General features: G+C 38.3%; 1 protein-coding gene across 3 annotated transcripts in view; it reads right to left on the minus strand.

Moving 5' to 3' along the window:
- CADM2 (cell adhesion molecule 2) overlaps positions 1-26,216 on the minus strand; it is a 1,139,602-nt gene that overhangs the window by 80,589 nt on the left and 1,032,797 nt on the right. For all 3 annotated transcript variants that reach the window (XM_075197070.1, XM_075197071.1, XM_075197069.1), the window contains one exon: positions 14,861-15,039. In XM_075197070.1, the coding sequence (XP_075053171.1) occupies positions 14,861-15,039 (179 nt within the window). The remainder of the gene's footprint in view (positions 1-14,860; positions 15,040-26,216) is intronic.

Below are 26,216 nucleotides of genomic sequence, written 5' to 3' on the forward strand. Positions count from 1 at the left end.
CAACTATCACACAATGCAACTGCTAGATATGAAAGAATTTGGATTTTTTAAATTTTTAACATTGTTCAGATTTGATGTAAGCTGATGTACACCTCCGATGGCATACACAGCACTATACAGTCTATCAGCAGCACATTACTGAAAACTTCAATTTGAGCTTCCATTAAATAACAAATACATAATTACATTATTACATATTTAAAGGGCTTGAATTGATTTCTTTCTAATATAATTTAGAGGCAAATGCTTTGTAAATTCTGTTCTTATGCAATTTCAGGGAAATGAACCGAGAATTTCTGCAATATATACGCAGAAAACGCCTTGAGGTAGATTTATCAAACCTTAAAAAGGTAAAGTGGAGTTGTTTCCCAGAGCAACCAGATTGACTCTATGATTTATCTAGAACATTCTAGAAAATGACAGCTAGAATATGATTCGTTGCTATGTATTGCACATAGCAACCAATCATATTCTAGCTATCATTTTCCTTTTAGAAGGTTTGATAAATCTACCCCCATATCTCTGCGTTCAGTACCATGTGTGTCGGCCATCACCTTGACAGGTATGCTGAGGTAGAATGAAGCATGACCTAAGAAACATCATTAGAATTGTGGTCCCCTGTGTCCAAAACACCATGACAAATGGGAATACATTTTGAATGCTGACACGAGATTGAACTCATTTTTCAACATCCAGCCTCTTAAATAATATTATGTTTCTTTGCATTCTTTTTCCTTTAGCTACCATGGACATAGGCAGTCGTCTTTGTACTGGCATACAAAAAAATACACTTGACTCAAACAAAAAGCCGTTTTCCACTGGAAAAAATGAGGGTGGGGGGGGACAAAACATTTAGGCTTAATAAAAAAATTTCAATGTGCAGCCTGTGTGTTAACGATCCATTCAGCCATTCCAAAGAATAGACTGCAATCCCCTAGACATGTATTTGGAGGACCTAAACCAGTCAATTAGAATGTGGTAGAGGACACTGTGCCGTCTATTCCTAAATGATATGAATGTATTTCCACTGAACAACAATTCTTGGCATTGTTCAGGCTGCCATAATCTCTGACTTTGTGAACACCTTTCTGTTTCTGTGAGCATTTTTTTGACATTTATTATTAACAATAAAAGCCAAGACAAATGAAAGTAGCAGCTGTATTGATTCAGCAAATGCAGCACAGAGAATTCTAACAGTTTGATCCCTTCCACTCGACCAAAAATACATAAGCTCTTTTACAGCTGTCCCCCCCCCCCTCCATTCTTCCCCCTCCGCCAATGAAAAATGGAAATAATATTGCTGTTTTGACGTTAGTGGAAAGTAACTGTTACTGGCAAATTGTAATCATTCTGCTCATATCTGTATCGATTTCAACTATCCTCTGCGCCGCTGACATAAAAAGTATATTGCCTTTCATCTCTCACATGCACCTGAAAAAGTGATCACCAATGACCTTGTTCTTTGAGAAATTCCATGTCTAGATTAGTCAATCAGAGATCAAACAACGTGCATTGTATTTTCTGCCGCTTCCCACTTTTCATTTGTCTAAATAAACAGAATGTTCTGGAGTGAGAAAATAAAGCTGTTTATAATTTATTAAATACTCAGAACAAAAGAAACTAAAAACAAACAGTACACGCAGATAAACAATCAAAAGATGGTTCAAAAGCATGCATTGCTTTAATGTTTCACATACTATGAGTGGAATAATAATAATAATAATAATAATAATAATAATAATAATTATATTAATAAAAAATAATAATAATAATATAGCAAATATATTGATGCTGCCCTTGTACTTCCTATTTTTTTTTTTTTTTTTTATTATATCCTGTAGATGTCCCTGTAGATATTGCTGGAGACAAAAGTGTTCCACAAATAGTAATATATTAAACAGAAGGGGCCAAGAGGCCGGATTCATCTTCGGCCGTAAGTCCCTTTGTAGCAATTTAACGTATCTTGTGTTAAATTGCTCTGTGTATGCTCAGAAACGGGACTGGCAACAATGAGCGCAGTTGCGCGCAATTCATGTCTGAATGCAAATGACACTTTTACTACTGCCTGTGACTTGAAGGGTGGAACGGGGAAGGGTAGAGCTGGATGAATGTAGGCAATGAACAGAAAGGGTGTGTCGAGGGCACACCAACGCGGATGCAGCCTATCCAAGCTCTGGGCACCTTGTACGCATGTTTTCTTTTACCTGTATCATTTGCATCAACCACAGGTCAGGTGTAAGTTCCAAATGATGGTGATGACTATTACGTCATCGGCTTTGTATTAAAAACTACACGTATGTGTATGCAAGAAAGAGAAACTATAAAAATGGATTATATGTACAGTACACATTAAGAATTTTTTTAAAAAAAAAACATTTTTATTAATGATTATAGTATCGTGAGTTGGTACCTTATCTTCTAACAAAAAAAGTTTTGTATGCGTTCTGATGGGACTTTATATTGCACATACATGTGTGTATCCTGCGTGTTCTGTCTTGTAACATACAAGTAGTCTTTAGGCAGAGTGTACTTATACCCGGATTCAAATGAAAGTATCTTGAGATCCACTTGTGTTGAATACAGGCGCACGTACACTCAAGTTTCATGATTGTTTTAAAAACACCACTTGAGCGCAGGTTGTGGTCCAAGACGAATCAGGCCCAAGAAGCATAAGCAGCGTTTGATTTTGCACAGAGTGGAGACAGATATTATACAGGCTCAGGCAATATTCATGATAACACCCTGTAAATCTACAAGGAATCTATGACATCACTGAGACTTGAAACCTTTTAATGAGCACATCAATGCGCTGAAGCACCTTTGTAAGGAAGTGTAGACTCTAATGGGCTACTCTTTTGCCTTTATTGTTAGATACAATGCAATCTGTGACTGGTATTGCATGATGAAATTACATCCATCACTTGTCAAAAATTAAGGTGAGACTTTTAATAAAGGAAGTCAAAACAAGGGTCAGACAAGTAGAAGGAACAACAGAGTAGAGAGGGTTAAATTGTGGCTGCTATGCATGCTCAGGCTATTTACACTATTCCGTACTAGAGGTCAGTGGAACTCTGTAGTGGAACAAGTTGTTTCACAGAGTGCTAAGTTCCGCCAACACAGTGTACAAGCGCCACTTTTGGTTTGTCATTCCACACTCTATTCCATGGAATGAATACAGCTGGGAGCAATCCACTCCCTTCACGGTGCAGCGGAGACATGAGTTTGATTCCTGAGCATGGCCTTATCTGTGTGGAGTTGGTAAGTTCTCCCCATGTTAGTGTGGGTTTCCTCCAGGTGCTCTGGTTTCCTCCCACACTCCAAAATCATACTAGTAGGTTAATTGGCTGCTATCAAATTGACCTTAGACTCTCTTGGTCTGTGTCTATGTTAGGGAATTTAGACTGTAAGCTCCAATAGGGCAGGGACTGATGTGAGGGAGTTCTCTGTACAGCGTTGGTAGAATTAGTGGCGCTATATAAATAGATGATGATGATGCTCCCTTCAGTTTGCAGCGTGTAATGGTTGGGGAACAAACTCTTTTCACGGACAAATGTGGAACAAGGAGATTATTTCATAAAAAAGTTTCACTCATCTCTATTCAATAATGATTCACTATGAAAATGTGTGATCTTTGCTGCATGGCTTTTGTAACACATCTAACAAGTGAAATCTATTTGGGGCAGCAGCATATATGTTATAAAGCAGAGATTAATACAGTCATTTGGCATTTGTTACTGTATTTTGTCAGCTTCCAGTGTCATTAGTCAATTTGCTAACTTGTAGTGGAGCTTTCACTATCTATGCTCCTTACATAGAAATGATTGGGGTTCCCCCATAGGGACACCTTCCTCCAGCTCTCATTGCTGAACTAAGGAGGACCTACGTCTATACATAGCTTTACTTAGAGCTTTGCCATACAGCTCTATTAAAAGCTATGACAGCATTGCACTTTGCTAGTTTTGCCTGCAGCATGGCTGAAGGGAAGCCAGCTTTCGGCATTCAGAGAAGAAGTCCCTAACTTGCTTATGTAGGGGGTAGTATTAATTAACAAAAATTCCATCTTCAAGTTTATTTATATAATATGTATCAAATGCAACTGTTGAAAACTTTTAACAACATATTTTTTATTTATTTTTTTTAAATAGATGTACAAACTTCAAACAAGTTTTTTTCTAAATATCTTTTGCTAGTACAAAGAAACAAATATTTTGATGATTTGACCCCAAGGAGATTCACTCATCTTTAAAAACAAATATTGAAAGTGATCAAGACGGAAATGAAACTGAATTATGCCCCAAGTCTAGAGCCGTATCAGAACCTGCTCTGATATCAAATGTGAACGCTTTTGGACTTAAAAAATTTCGGCAATATTGGCACTTTATGGGGTTTAAACTAATCCAAATTGAAAAGATACATTTTGATTTTACAGATACTAATGTTTCTCCTGGTCTTTGTTTACAGCGTGATACGGGAAATTAAGAGTTAAAAAGGGAACGATAAAAATCACACTAACATTTTTGGCATTAAACTGTGTGTTTCAGTTATCTCATTAAGGTTACTTGTTTTGTTTTGTTGGTTGCAAAAAAAGACAACATACAAAGGTGGTAAAGTAAAATCAATAAATGAAAATATTATATGAATATTTAATGCATCCTGTTTCCCACTGACTACCCATCAGAGGGGCAGACACGGGATTTCTAGAGGGGACTTCTGAGTGCTTGATTTTGGAACGAGCGGGGTGGGCAGCACGGTGGCCTACTGGTTAGCACTTCTGCCTCACAGCACTGAAGTCATGAGTTTGATTCCCGACCATGGCCTTATCTGTGTGGAGTTTGTATGATCTCCTTGTGTTTGCGTGGGTTTCCTCCGGGTGCTCCGGTTTCCTCCCACACTCCAAAAACATACTGGTAGGTTAATTGGCTGCTAATAAATTGACCCTAGTCTGTGTGTGTGTGTGTGTGTGTGTGTGTTTGGGAATTTAGACTGTAAGCTCCAATGGGGCAGGGACTGATGTGAATGAGTTCTCTGTACAGCGCTGCGGAATTAGTGGCGCTATATAAATAAATGGTGATGATGATGATGATGGGGGGATGGGGGTTCGTACTGACTGTGCAACTGAAAACCGCCCTAAGTGTGTGCCTGCTATCTATCTCATGTATATCTCCCATCTAGATCATGCCTATCTATCACATATCTATTTATTTACGTCATATATTCTATATATTTGTTATCTTTCAATTATTTAATGACAGTATTACACTGTACTGCATACCATCTGTGAAAGCTCCTTACTGGTCACTAGGTGTGTATAATACATTATGTCCAGTGAACTCCTGTACTGACCTGTCTATGTACAGACATATCACCAGTACTCCTCTCTGTTGCTCTCACCCATCAGAGCAATCACTAACTGAAGGCAGCGGTTAGGAAAGACCCAGGCCCACAGGCAATGATATCAGATAGGATAATGGTATTGAGCAGCACTTTGTGCCTTTGTCCCTTTTCCATTCACATGTGTAAAAGGCTGGAGTGACAGGAGCTAGCGTCTCACATCACAGCAGCCGGTGGTCTGATGAGCAGCGTGTCAGTGTGAGAGAGATCCAGTGTTTTATTTCACCATACAAAGGCTACTTGGTTACACACAGAGAAAGACAGCACACAGTAATAATTGCTGACTGACTGCTGCTATCTACCATTGATCAGATGGCTTCTGGTTTCTAATGCTCCCTGGAAAGGGAGAAGCCATACAGCCTGCAAACAACGCTGCACTGAGCCAAATGGTATTTTGAATTGTGATTCAAGAGTTGGGCAGGGGGGGGGGGGTTTCTCGGCAACTGGAACACCCCTATCATCATTACCATTTATTTATATAGCACCACTGATTCCTCAGCGCTGTACATAGAACTCACTCACATCAGTACCTGCCCCATTGGAGCTTACAGTCTAAATTCCCTAACATACACACACAGACAGACAGACAGACAGAGAGAGAGAAATTAGGGTCAATTTGGATAGCAGCCAATTAACCTACTAGTATGTTTTTGGAGTGTGGGAGGAAACCGGAGCAAATCCCCCACCCCCCAGTGCTCACCGGCACCACCCCACTTGGGAAATGTAGCAATCGTTTCTGAAACCAGAATCATTTTGTGGTTTATGAGCTAGTAAAGCCCCAATGTGTATTACAATTTCCATCTTCATTTTAGACAGATATATCGTCCAACTTTACATGAGGTCCAAATTTGGTAAAAGCTTAATGGTGTTATATAGTATGTATAATCCTTCTTAATCAAACATGCCCTCCATGCATATAAAATATAGGGGCTAGTGTCATAGTTCTGTGTTCTGGAAGGAACAGTCCATCCATAATGCTTCAATAAATTAAAGCTTCTCCCGAATATAGGTAACAATGAGGTTGCCAAGGCTGGAGCTACATGGGAGGGGCATGTTTTATTAAGGGGAGGTTGTCCAAAAGTCAAAACCTCCTTTATTAACACCTGATCCCATCCATCCGCCACAAAACAAGGACACTTACAAATTTGCACAACTTCCCTCTACAAGTTCTTACATTGTATGTCAGCTTTTGTATATACATTTGTTGATGTAACTAGGTGCCCTCTTTGTATTTAATCAGCTAATATTTTAGATTTAGTGATTATTTAAATTTCACACTAAAAAAAAGTGTAGTTTAAACCTTTGGATAATCAATACATAATCTAGAAGTTTTTTTGTAGCTACAGTATTTAATTTATTTTTTAATTTATGTATTTCCTTTCCTTTTTTTGTGAAGTAAAAGAGTTCTTGCTTGTCCGTATAGGAGTTTGGTTAAATCCGCCAGTGAACAATGGAGTCACTATAATGTTTATACAGTAAATACAACTCTTCAGCCAGGCATAACAGGCTTAATGCATGCTCTTCTCTACTCTGTGTTTTCACTTTTAGTTTTTTTGGTATAACCCTAAAAAGCAATAAATAAAAAACTTGAATCGATCAGATGTCCCTTGATTTCATCTTCTATCTCTGGTATGATGCATGTCTATATAAGTGGTACTCAGCCTGGAAACTGTGCTGGATAAAGCCTCAAGAGGCTGTTCATGTGCACTTATTAAGCCTGCGTAGCCTCATTTCTGATTAGTAAATGCTGGTAACACAAAGAATTCTGGTAATGGATACAAGCACGGTAACATTTAGCAACTACTTTAGCTCACCATCTATGATGCCAAGCAGCAACATGTTTAATATTAATATACAGTATTACCATTCTTTAAGTTTTGAAAGGCAACGAAAATCTTACATCAGATGCAAAAAACAAAACATAATGTATTTTGTCTTCGCTGCCAGAACAATAGAAGCACTCTTGCTCGTGTTCCAGCTGTATATTGTACATAGACAGACTCAAAAACCCTGCTGAACTTCCATCAATACATTCTAAAGACAACGACGAACAAACAGACCACTCTAAGGAACAGATTCAATTGGCCGAGATGTTCCTGAGAACATCGCGGCTGCACTTTATTACCATTTATACGGTAAAAAGTAACGTGACCAAAAGTAAGCTTAACTTTCACTAAAAAATAAATCACTGTGTAGTGTCTCGCGGACGTATCGGGGTCACTACGCGGTGATTGAATCTGCCCTTAAATATCTTGGTGCTAGAAGTGCCAGAATGCACTTTCGCACATATACATGCTAGTACTTGTAGTGCCACATGTGTGCCATATAAATGGTGCACATGTAATAACAAGTGTTGCCCCCCCTCATAAATAATTTTTGCCCCCGTTAGCAATCAAATATTATTGCCTCTTATAATTATATATTCATATTGCCCTCATAAAATATTAATACAATAATATTGCCCCCTTAGTGTAATGAACAATAAACATTGCCCCCATAAGTTACTTAGAAATTAATTTTGTCCTTTTAAACATTAAATAATGATTGCCACAATAATTCATGTCAGTGGTGCCTCCTCTTATGCCATGAATGGCAAGATAGCTCTAACAGCATGTTTGAGCTAACTAACCTATCAGAAGCAGGCATGTAAATAAGCTGCCTTATTTCTGGCGGATATGTGGAGGTTTTGACAAAACCGGGGGCAGTTTAGGTGCTTTTAAACCACCAACGGTTTTACATTGACCCCTCAAACTGCCCAATAGTAAATACTCTGGTTTGGAGCACAAAACCTCCGGGGAATAGATGGCGATGTGCGGCTGACTGTAACGGGTGCAAAAAGTGCTGTTTGATATATTTACCCCTATGTGTCACGGCATGCAAACTCTACCCCAACTATATAACAACATAAAGCTAATAGAGAGGACATATAGCTCTGAGTCTAGTAAAAACAACACATTTTGGTTTTCAGTTGTTTTTTGAGGGGTTTCTTATCGTGCCATTAGAGTTATTAAGACAGATATATAGTGCCAATAATTTATATCATTCATGGTGATTGTATATATTTTTATGACAGTTGTTTCTTATGTAGAAGGCACGGGGATCAAGATTTCTGGGAAATGAATTATTATTACAGGACATATGCCAAGGTCTAGATTTACTAAGCTGCGAGTTTCAAAAAGTGGGGATGTTACCTATAGCAACAAATTAGATTCTAGCTTTCATTTATTTAGTACTTTCTACAAAATGACAGCTAGAATCTGATTGGTTGCTATAGGCAACATCCCCACTTTTTCAAACCCACAGCTTAGTAAATCTAGCCCCAAGTCTTTGGCATTTAAAGTGGCGTTGTTGCTGTTGTTATCTATGGAGAGTTATATCACTTCTGTACAATAAACAGCTTCAAAAACGTAAAATATACTGGATATAAGTATATACACATAATAAACTGTAAATATTTTATATTTACATTACACAGTATAGAATAAAATAAATATGCCTTTAGGAAATAACTTTATCCTTCCAATGGATAATTTGTCACCGGACAGCACAGTACCCCATGAGGGTCATTTTGTGAGTTTGGATTGCAACTAAGTTTAATATTACTTCAGACCTACATTGTATATTACTTTTTGCCAACATATTACTTCAGGCCAATGTTTTATACTACTTTGAAGAGTTACGGTGAATAGAAAAATTCTACACACCCATATTTTAGGTGTTTGTGATATAAAGCCTTAAATGAAGATAAATAATTGACAAAATAAAAAGATAATTTTTAGGAGAAAGGCGTGAAAATAAAACGACTACAATAAACTGCTTGCATTAGTGTGCACACCCCTTCATAATAGGACTTTTTTTTAGAAGCACCGTATGTACATATCTATACGTGGAACACAAACAAAGCGTGTCTGTTAATGACAATGTAGACATTTACTTATCTTCATTGGTTAGATACGCTCTGACATTCTGCTAGAGAATGTATCTGACTGGTAATCTCCAATTTCAGGGGGGCAGGTGTATGCAGTCCTCAGCATACGCCTGTGTCCCTCTACTGCTTAATGCAGTACGCATGATGTCAGCGGACGGAAACTAATTGTGAAAATCTAGGAGATTGAAACGCATGATGCCTTTAGGTCTATTTTGTAGACATTTACAAAAAAAAAATCCCCAAATTCTTTAACCCTTGTGTTCATCTTTGGCCATCTGAATAATAGTTTGTTCCTATAGTTACTTTCTATCCAATTCTGAAATAAATGAAGCAGTTGTGCTTTCTTGCCATGTATCAGCGGTCCAGAATTATATTATTTGAAATGCTTTTTATTTTTTTACAACTCAGGCTTCTGAATAACACAGATTACCAGATTAAAAAGGTGCTGTCAATAATTTGCAGCATCTGTCCCTGAAAAGGAAGCATGATGTGGCTGTTATTGGCAGGGCACACTGTATGTCTTCAAACAGTCAGTTTTCTATTTACAAACTGCGAGCCGTGGACATGTATTAACCTGTTGTCCATCACTGCTATGTCATGTGACCTTTTGTGTGACCTTCAGTTGTTAATAATGATAGCAGTGATTATATTAAATACATTGCACATAGCTGTCAATAACCGTCCATGAAAGGATCCAAGTTGCACAATAATATTCTTCTTTCTATAAGATGTAACGCTTCTTCTTATCTATTATATATTTTGAAATGGAATTTTTAAAATTCAAAAACTATTCTATAATCCAATGTAGTATACATGACATGATGGGAATTGTAGTTCTCCACGGTCTGATAGCGTACATGCTGTGCTCAGATGCTCCGACCCAACAGCAAAGCGTCTTGAAAATTACTTAAAAATGTCAACTGTGATTGCACGGAACATGTATCTGTGTTCCCTAAAAGTATTCTGCATTTTTTGCTATATAACTATAAGTATACACCCAGGAAAACCGGCTTTGTGGTCCATTTGTTAACAATTTACTCAGTGACTGATGAACAGACACATAGGATGCTTCTGCTGTGTATATCACACTGAGACCAAGATGGCACAACATGGATTAGGTTCGTTAGGCAACACTCTTCAAAGGGACCTTGGCACAGCTGCAGATCTGAACTTGATAAATAATTCATAGTTAGCTTTCCAACTTTCAAATGAGACGATTCAGATTGAAAATGTGACCTGCACTATTATGCTTCTAGCAGGATATTAATAGGAAATACAAACTGATGTCGTCCGCTGGTTGTTACCGCAGCATGTCACCTCTGCATTAGTGCAAATGAACATTTATCTGAGCTGTTGAGTCTACAAGATGATCTGAAAATAAATTCTAGAATATGGTTCTCTCTACCCGCCGACACATTTATCAATGTCTTTCCATTCTCCTTCACGCTAAGCAGCATCAGATTTATAAAATTAAAAAGGGAGAGAAAAGAAAAAAAACCTTTCTGTTTTATATTGAACGTCTTCTGATGATAAATCTAAGCCTCATATTTTCCGCCAGTATTACGCATTTTGTGTACCCGTCTGAATTCACAATTAATTTCCTGTAGTAATACAGAAAATCTAGCTATAAAACATGCACTAACCCAATAGCTTTCTGTCCCACAAGCTGCATAGCATTCAAGGACAATTAGATATTTTCCTCTCATCTACACTTGCAAATCTCTGCTTGAGAACAAACGTATTCCGCTATAAAAGTTTCACAAGACTTATTGTCAGTCTGTATGAACTCCTTTTACTGTTCAATGCTACCGTCACTTTCTACTGCATATGTGAACGGAATTAAGTATGCCCATTGTTCCCCAAGATGTCCCTCTTATTACAACAGCAAGAGCCACGTTCCACACCTCTTAGATCACAGCTGTAGGGGATTTGATATAGGAAAACATTTAAAATCGGAAAGCATTGCATATCTATTATGTTTCATGGGGCATTACTGGCAATGCCACTGTTTTATAATCTACCAATTTATGCTCTGTACTTAGTATACTTGTTACTTAGGAGACTGCGAGCCACTCACTCAAAATCTGTCTTCTTCACTGACTCAGAGTAATGAAAGACAGAGAACAGGCAACTACCAACAAAGGTTGGGGAAACAAATGTATGCTTGACAAACATATTACAGTCCAAAAGATATTATTTTAATTCACAGTTGTGACTATATTTGCTCTTTAATAACTGCAGATGAACAAGTGAATAAGGGATCAAAATGAAAACGACAGTATCTTTGGAGATATTTCAGGTTTTGGTAAAAGATGTACTGCAAAATATATCAAACAGTATCTGTCATGGGGTTCTGCAGATCTTTAGAGCAAAAACTGCTTTCAGTCACAGTATATTCTATAAACAGGAATTGTATCCCGATCAACTGTCCAAAGAGTTGCAATTTTACATCAATAGATTAATGGTAAATATTTTACTTTGCTCAGTGCCCTTTAGGTTTGTTGTGCTTGTTTTTTATACTAGTGTGTTTGCACGATTTTTTGAAATTATATATTGTATCACACTACTAACATCTATACCTTGAACAGTTGTCTACAATAAGAGTGATCAAAAGAACAACCTTTCCTTTTAATTTATGGCTTAATTTTAATCCCCTAATAAGCCATTCTGGATGCAGTAATATGGATACATTGGATTGTTACTTGATAAATAGGATTCCACCATTGGAGTGCCTGTTGGATCCATATTACACCAGCAGTTCCCAATCTGTGCCCTACGGCTCCCTGGGGTGCCGCGGCTAGGGCCGGTGGGGAACTGGGCAAGCAAGGTGGGGGACTACTTAGTAATTAATTTGGCTTAGGAGTGCCTTGAAAAACTTATGGAGATCCTAAGGGTGCCTTAAACTGAGATAGTTTGGGATCCACTGTAATACACTAAGACCTGTAGACCCCTTGATACTGCAGGATGCTCTGTCTTTATAAGAATGTTATCAACTTAATGTAAACATATGGGTGCAATAATAGATTACAGGTAGTTTTACAACAACAGATGATGACAAATTGCACAGCATTACATTAAGCTACAAACATTTTAGTCGTAAATAGCAAATGCAGGACTATACTGAGAATCCACGTACTGTAATTTGTGTCATTCTCAAAGGCATTGCACAAAGAGCACTTTATATATCTTTTCTGAACTCAAGATACTATAGATGAAATGACATTTATTCTGCTGGGAAAACAACCATCCAGTTCTGACTATTCTTTGTATTGCTGCCCTGTTTATTAAAACAAATAGAACCTACGTGCTGGAACCAATATCAGCCACATATTTCCTTCCTTTAAACTGATTGATATTTGATTGGATCCTATCAGAGAAAAAAATGATTGACTATGTGCCAAGCGGCAGGGGCATAATATGCAATCACCCGGCCACATAGCAATATTTTTTTTTTTTTGGGGTGGGGGGGGGCAGTGATGCATTTCCATCCCCTCGCATGCTCTGGTGATGAGCTCTGGAATTGAAACCCAACATGCACATGCACCGGCTCCTGACGCCCAGGGAGAGCAGAGTGGGGGAGGCATAGCACATAAACAGCTGTCATGGACCTCATAGTTGTCACACCTCCTGCGGAGCTATAGTGATTGCAGGAAGTGTGACCGCGTCTTGCCAAGAAGACTCAAGCCTGCATGAAGGGTCTGCAGGCCTATCCTTAAGGTAAAAGTAAGCGCCAGTCTTGCTGCCATTTCTGTTAGTAGTTTGGGTAGGTGAATGGTAACTGAACCATAGTTTGTTGGGCCTTTAAAACGTTGCCCTTTTAATTGGAAAATATGGAACGTAGCTAAAGATGCTCAACTCTGGTCCTGGTTCACTGTCCACTAGGATAAGAAACATAGTAAAAAGTAAAGATGACCCTTTATTATATAGAAGGAGGGGGTGAACTGCTGTGCTAATTTTTGAATCCAGGCTCCCTATCATCTAGTTTATTCTTTATATCTGATTTTATCCAAATTTCTTTTTGCAAGCATAATACCAGCCTTCTCTTCAAATGCAAGAATAAGACAATGGCAGCTCATTAGAAGATCAGCAGCTTAAATTTGGAGAAAGTGTTGCAGCACCCTAAGCAGGCGAGTGTGCCTATAATGAGGCAGTTGTCTCAGGCATCAAATTTCAGGAGTAACACATTGAAGGGAATTAATTAAAAAAGCCAGATTCTTTGCTGCAAAAGTCCAAACTAGTGGTATTACATGTAAGATTTCAGCATATTTATCCTAAATGTAATCCTGTACATGCTCCATTCATCAGACTCCAGCCTATTCTAGGTTGTACTCAGTTACTTTCCAGTTAATATTTTTCTCTTAATAAAACATGCAAAACATACTGTAAATAAGCAGTTAATAAGGTGAAGTTCAGGAAACTTAATTAGCTCTAATGGGAGGGTTCACTGACCTGTTTTTACACCCTCATACACAGGGCAAGTGCTATAAATAAGGCAAAAAGGGTCCAAAACATCTGGATATATGGGCATATCTCTTACATTGGGGTGTAATCCTAACAACGGGCTTGGCAACAATGCTACAGTACTTCAAGTGATGCTTAACTTTGCACTGTATTCATCTGTCATAAGTTACCTCTGATAATTTTCCCAGAATGCCGAGGAACACGGCAAAGAAAATGATGAACCATTCCAGAGTTGAGATTTATGCCACCTACATATATTTGGATTGCAGAGCTATAGTAAGACAGCTTGATCAACTACTTTCAGATATATAGTAGAAACACATCAGGGGGGTAAATGTATCAAGCTGAGAGTTTTCCGGCGGGTTTGAAACACCAAACAGATTCTAGCTATCATTTCTTCAGTACATTCTACAAAATAACAGCTAGAATCTGATTGGTTGCTATAGGCAACATCTCCACTTTTCAAACCCGCCGGAAAACTCTCAGCTTGATACATTTACCCCCAGGCCTCCTGCAGATTTAGGAGAAAATCCAGCTACAGACTCAATTTTGCATCTTACTATAAACATGCTGAGCTTCAGGAGGGGTATGGGAGGGGGTTAAAATATGCAAGGGATTGGAGGGTGGAGGGGCACATCCAAGCTCAACTCTAAATTTCAGTGTACAAATAAAGCTGCTCAGATTTAGGGGTATATTTGCTAAACAGCGGGTTTGAAAAAGTGGAGATGTTGCCTATAGCAACCAATCAGATTCTATCTTTTATTTATTTAGTGCATTCTACAAAATGACAGCTAGAATCTGATTGGTTGCTAAGGCAACATCTCCACTTTTTCAAATCTGCAGTTTAGTAACTATACCCCTTAGTGTGCTTCATGCAAACGCAGCCAGTGTTTTATCTGTGCATGCAAAAACAAATTATTTACACCCCTTAAATCGCAACATGGTTTGTTCAGGAGCAAATTTACACCCTTAACTGGATTATCTCCTAATTCTAAATGATGCCCATTATGCTAAGTATAGTGGTGCAGAAAGTAGTCAGTGCCCATATCTCAGATAAAATAAAATATTTATCAAACTTACCATTTATTATCAAGATGTATTCTGCACTGTTTTTACCAATGGAGTTGACTGCTTCACATCGATATGTCCCATTGTCTGTTTTGTTCAAGAAAGTTATTGTTAATTCCCGTCCATTTACCACCATTCTTTCAGGGTCTGGAAGATCTCCACCATCCTTTGTCCATAATACTGGCTCGGGTCTGCAAAGGTAAAAGTATATAGAACTTAGTGTAAGAAAACTGGTGGAACATTGCAATAATATTTTGGTTTACTGAAATAACAGTGTGCCTATATCTTCTTTCTTCAAAAGTCATTGTTTGGCACTAGGTGTGCCTTGTACATTGCTGTTCAATATTGAGATTTCTTTTACTTCTATATAGAGAATGATATTGTAGCTTCCGCTCATTAATAAATCTAAAGAAAATGATTTTACCTTTTGAAATCTCACAATGTCCATAAAACACATTCAGATAGCTAGAATGTTTTTATGTATACATATGCTCTCGCAATTGCAATTAAAAATATTATTTTATATTTCTGGCTTTTCTCTGTTCCTTACAAAAGCCATAGCTTATTTTCTGACCTAGATAATTCCACCCCAGTTCATTTCATACATATGTATATTAGGGATGTGCACCGGCCACTTTTGGTGTCTCGTGTTTTGTGTTTTGGGTTCGGATTTGCTTGATGTTTTGGGTTCGGATTTGTTTTGCAAAACACCTGTCGAGAGGTTTTGGTTCGGATTTAAGGTTTTGGATTCGTATTTATTTTGAAAAAAGCATAAAAAGTTCCAAAATCAAGTTTTTGGGCTTATTTTCACTCCTACGCTATTATTAACCTCAATAACAATCATTTCCACTAATTTCCAGTCTATTCTGAACACCCTCACACCTCACAATATTGTTTTTAGTCCAAAACTTTTCACCGAGGTAGCTTTCTGGACTGCATAGTGGAGTGGTCCCGGTACCCAATTTGGTACCGGGGCCACAATATATCACCCTCAACTGGTCTCAATTCCACAAAAAAAGTATCTGGACTGCGTAGTTTATACAAAGCTCTGTATACTCCCAAATTCACCAATGAACGGATCTGAAGACACGTGCACTGATGAATTCGGGTGTAGGTCTGCTGTGCTGTACTACACTGCAGGATATGTCCAATGCCTACGTAAATAATCTTAAAATATCAAAATTGAAATCACAGAAAAAAAATTATTGGATTACTGTCACCAGCTAATACTATAGACATTAATGACAAAACATTTAAAAAACAATTAAAAGTTTTCTTTCAGTTATTTTTTTTCCATGAAAAACATTTATTAGGATGTTGCTAATGTCTACTGAGCATAAAATACATTTTTACAGTTGCTCCTAAATGCAAACACATGTTATAGCATGCATACGAGACTAGCATTACTGGTACTCAGGACTTAGACTAGCCCTGTAGAGGGAGCAAGAGATACAGAAGAAAAACAAGTAACTTTGAGATGCCCAAAGCTTGATTCAGACGCTGCTGTGTGCACTTGAGTTTGGCATGCCCTTACTGTACATTGACTACGAGCGAACGCCCCTTCCACATCCCAGTCCTTCCCAGAAATCATAAGTTGTAGTAAGTGTCCTTTGCGTATGAATATGAATCGAACATGGCTGCGTTCTGTGGCGCGTTCTCCGGTGTTGGACATGCGCAAAGTGATTTTGCATATTATGCGCACAAAGTCGGTAGATACGTGCCTCAATGAATCAGGTCCATTGTGTTTCAAAAGGTAATAAACGCATGAAAACAAACCAAAGAATATAATATTGTTGTAAATTAGTTACTGTATACTTCATATGCCCAAACCCCTCTGTTCGTCTCCCATTGTGTATCATTTTATCCGCCAGTGTACCACACTGCCAGAAAGCGACACTACACAGACTCATGTAAACCGGTATACACACTAGTAATTGCCAAAATAACTTTTCATGGCAACTTGCAATTTACTTATTTCAGTGAATGATTGTAAAATACGCACAACAGCTTAACATTAGGATGTACAGATATTTCCCTTGAGATCAATAATGTTTTCCTTAATAATTGCACAGAAGTATTCTACTGCCTGTGATTTGCTGGTGGTAGCCTCTACAAATGACCCGTTCATGCAAAAGTCGCTCACATGCACTGTTAGCATTAAAAACAAAACAACGCTACTTAAACGTGTTAATAATAATTATTAGTCCCTGGGCGAATAGACAATGTTAACTTGTAAAATAGGCAATTTAATAAATCGTATAATGGTATATTCATACAGTGCTGTACATAAACACATAAATAGCAGTGATAAAATGACCTTTTTGGGGTAGATCACTAGCAGCCCCTTACAAACATAAGTAGCAACCATAGAAGGGCAATAATGGAGCAAATACATAAATTATAATTGTATACCAGCTGGTAGCCAATCGGGCTGACCGTGTGTGCAACAAGCGCTGAGTTATAGTCCACGAGTCTAACACTTTTCTTGTATTAATCACAAACAATGTCCAATTGTGGATTTCATAAACCCATTCCTCCTGAGTGAGGATATGTAACAAGTAGAAATAGTGCAGACAGTGAATGATCCCCAAATAGGAATAGTTCAGTCCTGAAACAAATCCTGGTTTAAGAGTAATTATATATGCCAGACAGGTCCATCGGGTGAGCCCAAATATGGAGACTGGTTGAAGGACTTACCCTTAGTGAAGCGGAATACAGTTCACATAGTTGTGGATAATCCTAACCTGAAACGCTCCCTTGTGTTTTGGGCCCGTTGCTGTGGAGATGTTCTCACGTCCTGCTGCCTGGCGGAAGTGTCCGTCTCGGAATGGATATTGTTGCGCATGCGCATGCGACTGTGATGCCGCCGCTCGTAGTGGTGGGTTTGGATATGGTTGTTCTCAGCAAAACTGCAAAGAACTGTGCAGTGTGTTGATGTGTGGCTTCAACCAACGCGTTTCACCTTGGGGCTTCAAGGACTCGTGGACTATAACTCAGCGCTTGTTGCACACACGGTCAGCCCGATTGGCTACCAGCTGGTATACAATTATCATTTATGTATTTGCTCCATTATTGCCCTTCTATGGTTGCTACTTATGTTTGTAAGGGGCTGCTAGTGATCTACCCCAAAAAGGTCATTTTATCACTGTTATTTATGTGTTTATGTACAGCACTGTATGAATATACCATTATACGATTTATTAAATTGCCTATTTTACAAGTTAACATTGTCTATGCGCCCAGGGACTAATAATTATTATTAACACTGTGTCTAAGGGTTGAGCCACCCTTTATCCTTCCCCTTCCCTTTTTTTCCCCTCCGGTCCCGCGTGGCTGCAGTGTCCACAGATCCATATTTGTAGGGAGCGCTGAATCACCATCCTTTCTGCTACTTAAACGTGTTAGAAAAACCCATGTACCTTCTTTTAACTTTACCAGAATCTTAGAAGCCTGTTCATTAACAAATCTCAGTATTAGGTAATTAATGAGCTCTCCAAAACTACTCCATTGTGTTTTACCTAGCACTCTTCTTAATGTTGCAGGCAATGTCAAAAATGATGCAAAGCAGAGCAATGCAAAAGAAACGCTTGTCAGAGAGTGTGTGTACTGGTTTATTCAATTACATTATTTTTCAGACTGTAGGTGTTAAAGCACGTTTAATAGGTTAACGCGCATTCCATTCATAAAATTAACGCCTGTCTGTGCGAGGACTAACAATATTTTTAAATACAGTTCAGACACCAGGCTCTAAATATGAAGATCCAGTTCAATCATTAGCGCAGGCTCATTTGTCCAGCAGCTGCTGTGATTGTGAACATATTGCACCGAGGACAGCTATTCTAAATCAAAAGCTGCTGGAAGTTGTTCTTCTTACTGTAATGTTTCTAAAGGATTCACTCTAAATTGACCCGCTGCCCGTTTTTAGCCTTCATGCAAAAATATTCACAAGATAGACAGCTAAGATTACTAAGATCACAAAACATCTATACACAAAGATAGAGCTAAAGTACATTAATTTTATATTAATTAGTCATGTTCATAAATCATATTTCAGCAATCCACAATAAACTTTGTTTCCCTAGACGTTTTAATACAAAGTGTTCAAAAGATTTTCAGGACATAACAGGATTGTGTCACGAATACTAAAATGTAATGTTCATCCCTATCACAAACAAATTGAAAGGAACTCTTCTAATATGCATAGTAACCAAGCCACATTAGTAATATTTTAATTAAACGTCCAGAGAAACTTTCTTATTTGGCAACTAAAGCTGTGCTAAATCCCACTAAAAAAAAAATATAGGGACAAAACAAGCTCCATCCTTGAGCCGTTCATCCATTCACCATCTGGATAAACCATCCCCCTTTTGGGATAAGAATATAGGACCTGATTCATTAAGGATATTAACTTAAGAAACTTCTTATTTCAGTCTCCTGGGCAAAACCATGTTACAATGCAAGGAGTGCAAATTAGTATTCTGTTTTGCACATAAGTTAAGTACTGACTGTTTTTCATGTAGCACACAAATATCAACTTTAAATTTCAGTGTACAAATAAGCTATCAAGTATTTGTGTGCTACATGAAAAACAGTCAGTATTTAACTTATGTGCAAAACAGAATACTAATTTTCACCCCTTGCATTGTAACATGGTTTTGTCCAGGAGACTGAAATAAGAAGTTTCTTAAGTTAAGATCCTTAATGAATCAGGCCATAGTGAATATTCCAGCAAAAATGGGACTCATGGGAAGTGGGTGCTATGTATAAAACTCATGCACTTGGAAATTCTGGACCTTGCATTAACTTAAGAGAATATGACACGTAAACATGCCTATAACACAATTGTGGTATATTTATACACTGCTGAATAGCACCATCATATATGATAGACTGTGACACTGACATCAGACAGATGACAGACACAACGTCTTGAAGGAGTATACTTTTATTGTACACATCACCAGTAATACACAGCACACTTTTGTCAGGATGACACCAAATGACCCCAGCTCTGGGTAGACATAGACCTCCTGCCTAGTCACCAGCCAACCAGTTTGGCATCAGTCCTACCGCGCAACACAAGAATCCAGGTTTAAATACTTTACACTCCTCCCCTCTAGCTTGATGGACAGGTGACACTCCCAGCTGGTCCTTATAGAAGAGTTCTCCTCAGGTGCTCTGTTTGATCAGTCTCACTGCAGCTACACCCTGTCAAATCACACGCTATACTTTTACTTTGTCGCACATATGACCTCTACCCAGATATCTTTAAGCGATTTGCACTGCTGCACAAATATGTAGCGCTGTCTGCAGCCTTGCCCTGCAGACTGTCAGCTTAATACCTAATATATTTGCAAACTATTTTTGTCTGCATACTCGCTTCGTTCTTTTAATCTTAGCAAAACTTTCAATATTTTGGAACTGTGCTCTCAGTTGTTTATGATTTAGGAAATATCATTCTTACAGGTTAGTTTCTTTCATTTTGTCTCATTACTGGTATGGGAGATCTCTTGAAATATTTTGCTTGGCAATATGTTATATCAATATATTCAAAATTGCATCCCTCACCAATAATGTATTTTTCATTTTGTTTGCTATAAGCAGAAAATCTTGTTCAATAAACAAGTTCTGCAAAATATATTAGAAATGAAATAAAGTTATAGTTTTTAATCTTGGACTGGGCAGATAGCCTCTGGTGTGCGCGGCTTGTATTTGCTAGTTTGTTTTCAATAATACGTTTATTTAACACTTACAAGGCCTGATACCTGCCGCTTTTTAAAATGATTATCATATCACAAGTAGTTATCTTTTTTTCTAAACACTTTTTTGGTTTTGTTTTTTACTTTACTCATATGCTATTGTTTAGCAGTCTGTAACTATTTACATGGACACAGATGGCCTGATTAATTAAGGAAAGTAAAGCAAAAAAATTAGTAACTTTGAACTTTGGCAAAACCATGTTGCAACGCAAGGGGTGCAAATTAGTTTATTATTTTGCACATAAGGAAAATACTGGCTGTTTTTTTCAAGTAGCTCACAAATATTTCATAGCTTTATTTTAAAAATGATATTTAGAGTTGATCTAGGACTTGCCCTAACCCAATTATAAATCTGTCCCCACATTTTTACCAGATTTTCCTCCCCCTCCAATGCAACATGGTTTTGCCAAGGTGAAAAGTTACTCTTTTTTTGCTTTACTTTTCTTAATAAATCAGGCCCATAGGGTATATAATAGTATAAACTATAATATTATCTGCTGTATTTATCAGCAAATAATATTATAGAAGCAACTGCCTCTCAGAATTCAGTGAGGAATTCTGTGATTACTTAACGACACAGGCTACAGTCTCTCTAACTTTTTATTAGGCACAGAAGGTAATTTATAGTATTATTATCCTCTACAATATATGGTCTTAATAAACACTGAGGTGGTTAAAAACTATGATTTTATTAATTAAAAACTAACATATATATCACTGGATTAGAGTTCGATGGTAGGTATATTTCACTTAGGTTCCTAACCTGTTTTAAAACCTTATAGAAATGTTATTGGCTGTGTGCTGCTGAAGGGCTACATGTCTGTTGAAAATATGGGAAAGGGTCCTGGGGTTATGAATGGAGAGTGAGAGTGGGCTCCATCCATTAGGCTTATAAACTGGGTCTTTCAAAATACCAGTGATCCTGCTGGCAATCAGGAGCTGCACCTAAATCATGCTAGAAAAAGGTTGCAAAGCAGCTCAGTCAGTCCCTCACTGCCTCTTTTTGTTTTGTCTAGGTAGGAGATGGTACCGGGCCCCAGGAGATGGTACTGGGCCCCCTACCCTACTTAATTTTTATATATATCATTTGCTACTATACAAAGGTACTCATGCAGGACATAGAACTCCCAGGTGATTTCTCGCATCTTTATAATCTACATTAGCTATGACATCACTAATCACAGATTACATAGCAATAATGCACCCCTGCCATGATTCCACATTAGACAATTTGGACATGCTATAGCCCATACCATACCCAAGCCAATCCACATCATGATCTACCCATAACTATCCATTGTATAGAAAGCCATGCCCATAATCCCCCCAACACCCAACAACATCCCTATTGGCAGACATGTATAATCTACAGACGATTTCATATTTAATATCACTTGCATATTACCAATAAACCAATAAAAACATGACTTTCAGCTCTCTGTAGCTAATCACACTATTTAACATCATGGTCTTGGAAAGACAAAGACACGAGCCATTCCCTGCTGAAGTTAGTGTCATGATGATTAGATTTAAGGCCATATTTGGCCAGGAAGGCCTTCTGCTCAGTGTCTACAAGTTCACAGTGTCAAATGAAACGACTGACCAGTGGTAAACTATCACCTTTGAAACACAATGGAATTGTGGCAGTTTCTGGTGATCAACGTTTTGTGCATTGTCTTATTATGATAACATTATTGAAATAATAGAAAAATTAAAGCAACTTCTTAGTGAATTAATAGGAACATAAGTCAACCTATTTCTGGGGCACAGACTTCTGGGTATGACATTTGGATGACTGCCTTTTGAGTAAATGTTTTGCTCACTAATCATTCAAAGAAAGGCAATTGCCAGTGCTGATAGAAGATCCCTAGAAGACTGTTTCACTCTTGATAGAGCTCTTTAGCGCAGGAACCCTGCTCATCACTGAAAGTGCTATAAAATCCACGATAAGCTCCAATACTGATGAGCTCCATTGAGTCAAATATTTAATGTCTTGTGGGTACAGAATTAACAGAAATGTTGCCATGGAAATTGAATACCTAGATGCCCGTGCTCCAGAAATGGATTGGCACATTTACATATTTTCATAAAAGCAAATCACTTAGCTACTAAACACAGCAATAGTGTAATCTTTTGATTTTATTTGGAATTGTGTTGATAAAAGGCCAATTAAACCTAAATGCTAGCTAATCGAATAAGAAAATGTATCGCACATACAATGGCAGGTATTACAGTGTTAAAACATGCATGTAACCTAATCTACATGACTGTGCTCTTGTTACTTGGCATAATAGACACAAAAAGGTTCCCTGCAGTATTCCTGAATAGGCTCCTTGACAAGAAATCTGATGTGCAAAGAAAAAAATCCCCCACGACCAAAACTATTGTCTTAGATATTGTTTGTAATAAGCACCTGGTATTGTATTGTTTGTGAATATTAATATTACCTACTTTATATAATGGAGAATACGTTATAGTTTTTTAACTAACATTGTAAAAAATAAAAACTTTAAAGCATGTAAACATGGACTTGGTATATGACAAAATACTTGTTTTTAAAAACCGGCAACTATACAATTAAAATACAAACTACTATTTTGTTCCATTTAAGCTGTATCCAATTATTCCCCTTACACCTGAATTAGGAACATGCTCAGGATTTATCATTGCACACCACATGTGCGTCGGAGCTCTACCCAAATGCAGATGGTGTTATACTAATTCCAGTTCAATTTTTAAAATATGGAAAATTGATTATGAGTTTTCTTATTGCTTACATTTATGTCTACATACAGATCTTACATTTCATTTAACACCACCAGACAGAAGTTAATACAGTAATTTCAAGCATATAAAAAAAGATGATGATGTCATTTCACTGGGGGAAAGGCTGTACGGCGAGCAATATGCAGAGCGCACAACCTTATTTCAGCACTTCTCTGTTGTTAGATGATAGGAATTCAATAAGATCATAATGTTTCATATTAGATGTCAAATCAATGTTTTCCACACTCGTTGCTATAAATGTTTTTTTAATAAATATGTATGCAAATACGTGCAAAACATAATTCCCTGAGCGCTGCGACAGACAATATTCCATTTTTTTATTTATTTTTTATTGAAAATTAAAGTTTAGAACAGCTGAAAGTTTAGTTTTTCTCTGGTTGATTCATTTTTAAATATATGATATTCTTAAAGCAGCAATCCCACGGTGTTTTTATTAACATAAATCATTGTGGCCAGGGGCAGGATCGGCCGGGGGAACAGAATTTGTCCCCCGGGCAGTTCCCATATTGGGCTACCTTGTGCTGGGTCACCTGCATTTTTTCCTTTAAAATGTTTCTAATAGGCTGCTGAATCGAGTCTTGCCCCCAGGCTAAAATTTGCTAGCCCTCTCCTGATTGCGGCAGGGTATAAGAAGAATCTTGGTAATTACCATTTTTCCTTGGTTTGTTTCCTCTGGCTGTTATTAATTATTTATAATTCTCCAGTGGCCACCATGGCAACCACAGTCACATGGTATGTGATATAGTGAGCAGAGAGGCTTTGGAACGCCCCTCTAACCTCTGTCTGCTCTGTGTACGGTAAAACTTTCCCTCCATCTCAACCCTCTGCCTTTACATGACATGCTGAGAGCTGTGTGCCTATGTGAGACTGACAGCCATTCTTTCTTCCCTCCAGAGAGATCTTGAAAAGGAGATAATGATTTGTAGAAGGACAGGTAAGAAAACAAATGACTACAAGATGCATGTTTAAACTTGATATTTAAGACAAAAAATAAACCTTCTTTGTGGGGTTGCTGCTTTAGACTGTGCTGTACACAGAATGTTCCAGGCACAATTTCTGTGATCAATAGAATTTATTTTAGTTGTCTAGGACACAGAGAGATATAGTAACTTAGTTATAGTTACACGAAACTGACACTGGTATTTAAATCAAGGTCCCCATCAATGTCATTGACAGTCAGTGCATTTAACCACTGCACTATTCCCTAGCACTACACTCCCTACTTCCTGACAATACCATACTTGCCAACTTATGGCAAGTATGATCCAGGTTCCTGCCGGGGAAGGTGGGCGTACAGGGGGCGGGGCTCCGAAATCGAGTCATTTTGGCCCCGCCCCGTGAAGTAATGACGCAAAATGCATCATTGTACAGCCAAACACGCGATTCCCAGTGAATCGCGGCATTTGAACCGAATTCTGCCCACTTCCCTAGGAAGATTGCCACACTCTCCCGGGAGTCTCCCGCATCTCCCGGACATTCTGGGAGAGTTGGCAAGTATGGGCAATACTAGTATTACTTTACAGGTCCAGATTTTTACAGGTACTTTACAGGTCCTGTGACAAAGGCAGCTCTTTCTTCACCCTCCATGCAGGGAAGGACTCGACTCAGCAGCCCGAGGAAAAAAATTAAGGTGGTGCAGTGACCAAGCCCAAGGTAGCCAGCCCACTATGCCCCCCTGCCCAGCCTGCCCCTGCCCGCATGTATGTAAGATTTTGGCAAAGAAAAACAACCCATGTGAGTTTAACCTATTGCTGCCCGCTGTATATAGATAAGATAAGATGAGTGAGTGTGGGCCTTATTTCCAGGTGCCATCTATAAGTGACACCTCAGAATGTGTAGCATGCTACTGTGACTGCAATCACTGATTTCTGCTTCGAATGACAGCCATGAAAGTTCAGTGATGAGACCAGGAATCACACAAAGGGGAACACTGTGATTTAAATGTTTATGTATTATGCAGTGCATCTAGAGCTGGATTAAGGCTCTGGGGGGCCCGGGGCACTTTAGGCAGGGGGGCCCCTATGATGTAACACGGTTATCATTTTAGACAAATACACAGGCAATGCAGTGTGCACTACTCTTAGGTGCATGCAGCTCTGCCTTTACGAGCAGTACAGTGTGGAGGGGGACATACCTCCCAACTGTCCTTGTTGTCGGACCCAATCCTGACTACGCGAGACAGTCCCCCAAATTCAGGACTGCCCGACCAGATTCAGGACAGTTGGCAGACTGTCCTGCTCTCTCCTACCTGTTCTTGTCACTCTCACCACCTGTGGCTGCTAGTTTCTCTAGTTGCTGCTTGTCTGGATCCTGGAAAGTTGGGGGCCCTATTTGGAAAAAAACATGGGTACATGAAATTTAGAAAATTCCAACCAGCCCCAGCATTAAATCAATAGTATTCCCATTTAATATATAAACATATTTCCCTCCCTCGAAACAGCCCCAGCAATAAATTAAATGGCATTTATGTTTAAAAAATATAACCATTTTCCACAACCATCCTGGCATTAAATAATTCATATTTCACATTTAATAAAATCTAATTTTCCCCAAACAGCCCCACATTCATTTATGAGCTTCCAAACCACCCCAGCATTAAATTTAAAGGTCCAATTACCCCATCTTAAATTGATAGCCCCCACTATTAAATTAAATTACCCCACCATCACCCCACAAATAAAATAGCACCCATTAAATAAATAGCATCCACCTGCAATCCAAGATTAAATTAAGAACCCCCCTTCCCTCACACATTATATTAACATACTACCCCCCTCACACACATTATATTAACATACTACCCCCTCACAAACACATTATAT

This window comes from Mixophyes fleayi, chromosome 2 (assembly GCF_038048845.1).
Source record: "Mixophyes fleayi isolate aMixFle1 chromosome 2, aMixFle1.hap1, whole genome shotgun sequence".
Taxonomy (NCBI): Eukaryota; Metazoa; Chordata; class Amphibia; order Anura; family Limnodynastidae; genus Mixophyes; species Mixophyes fleayi.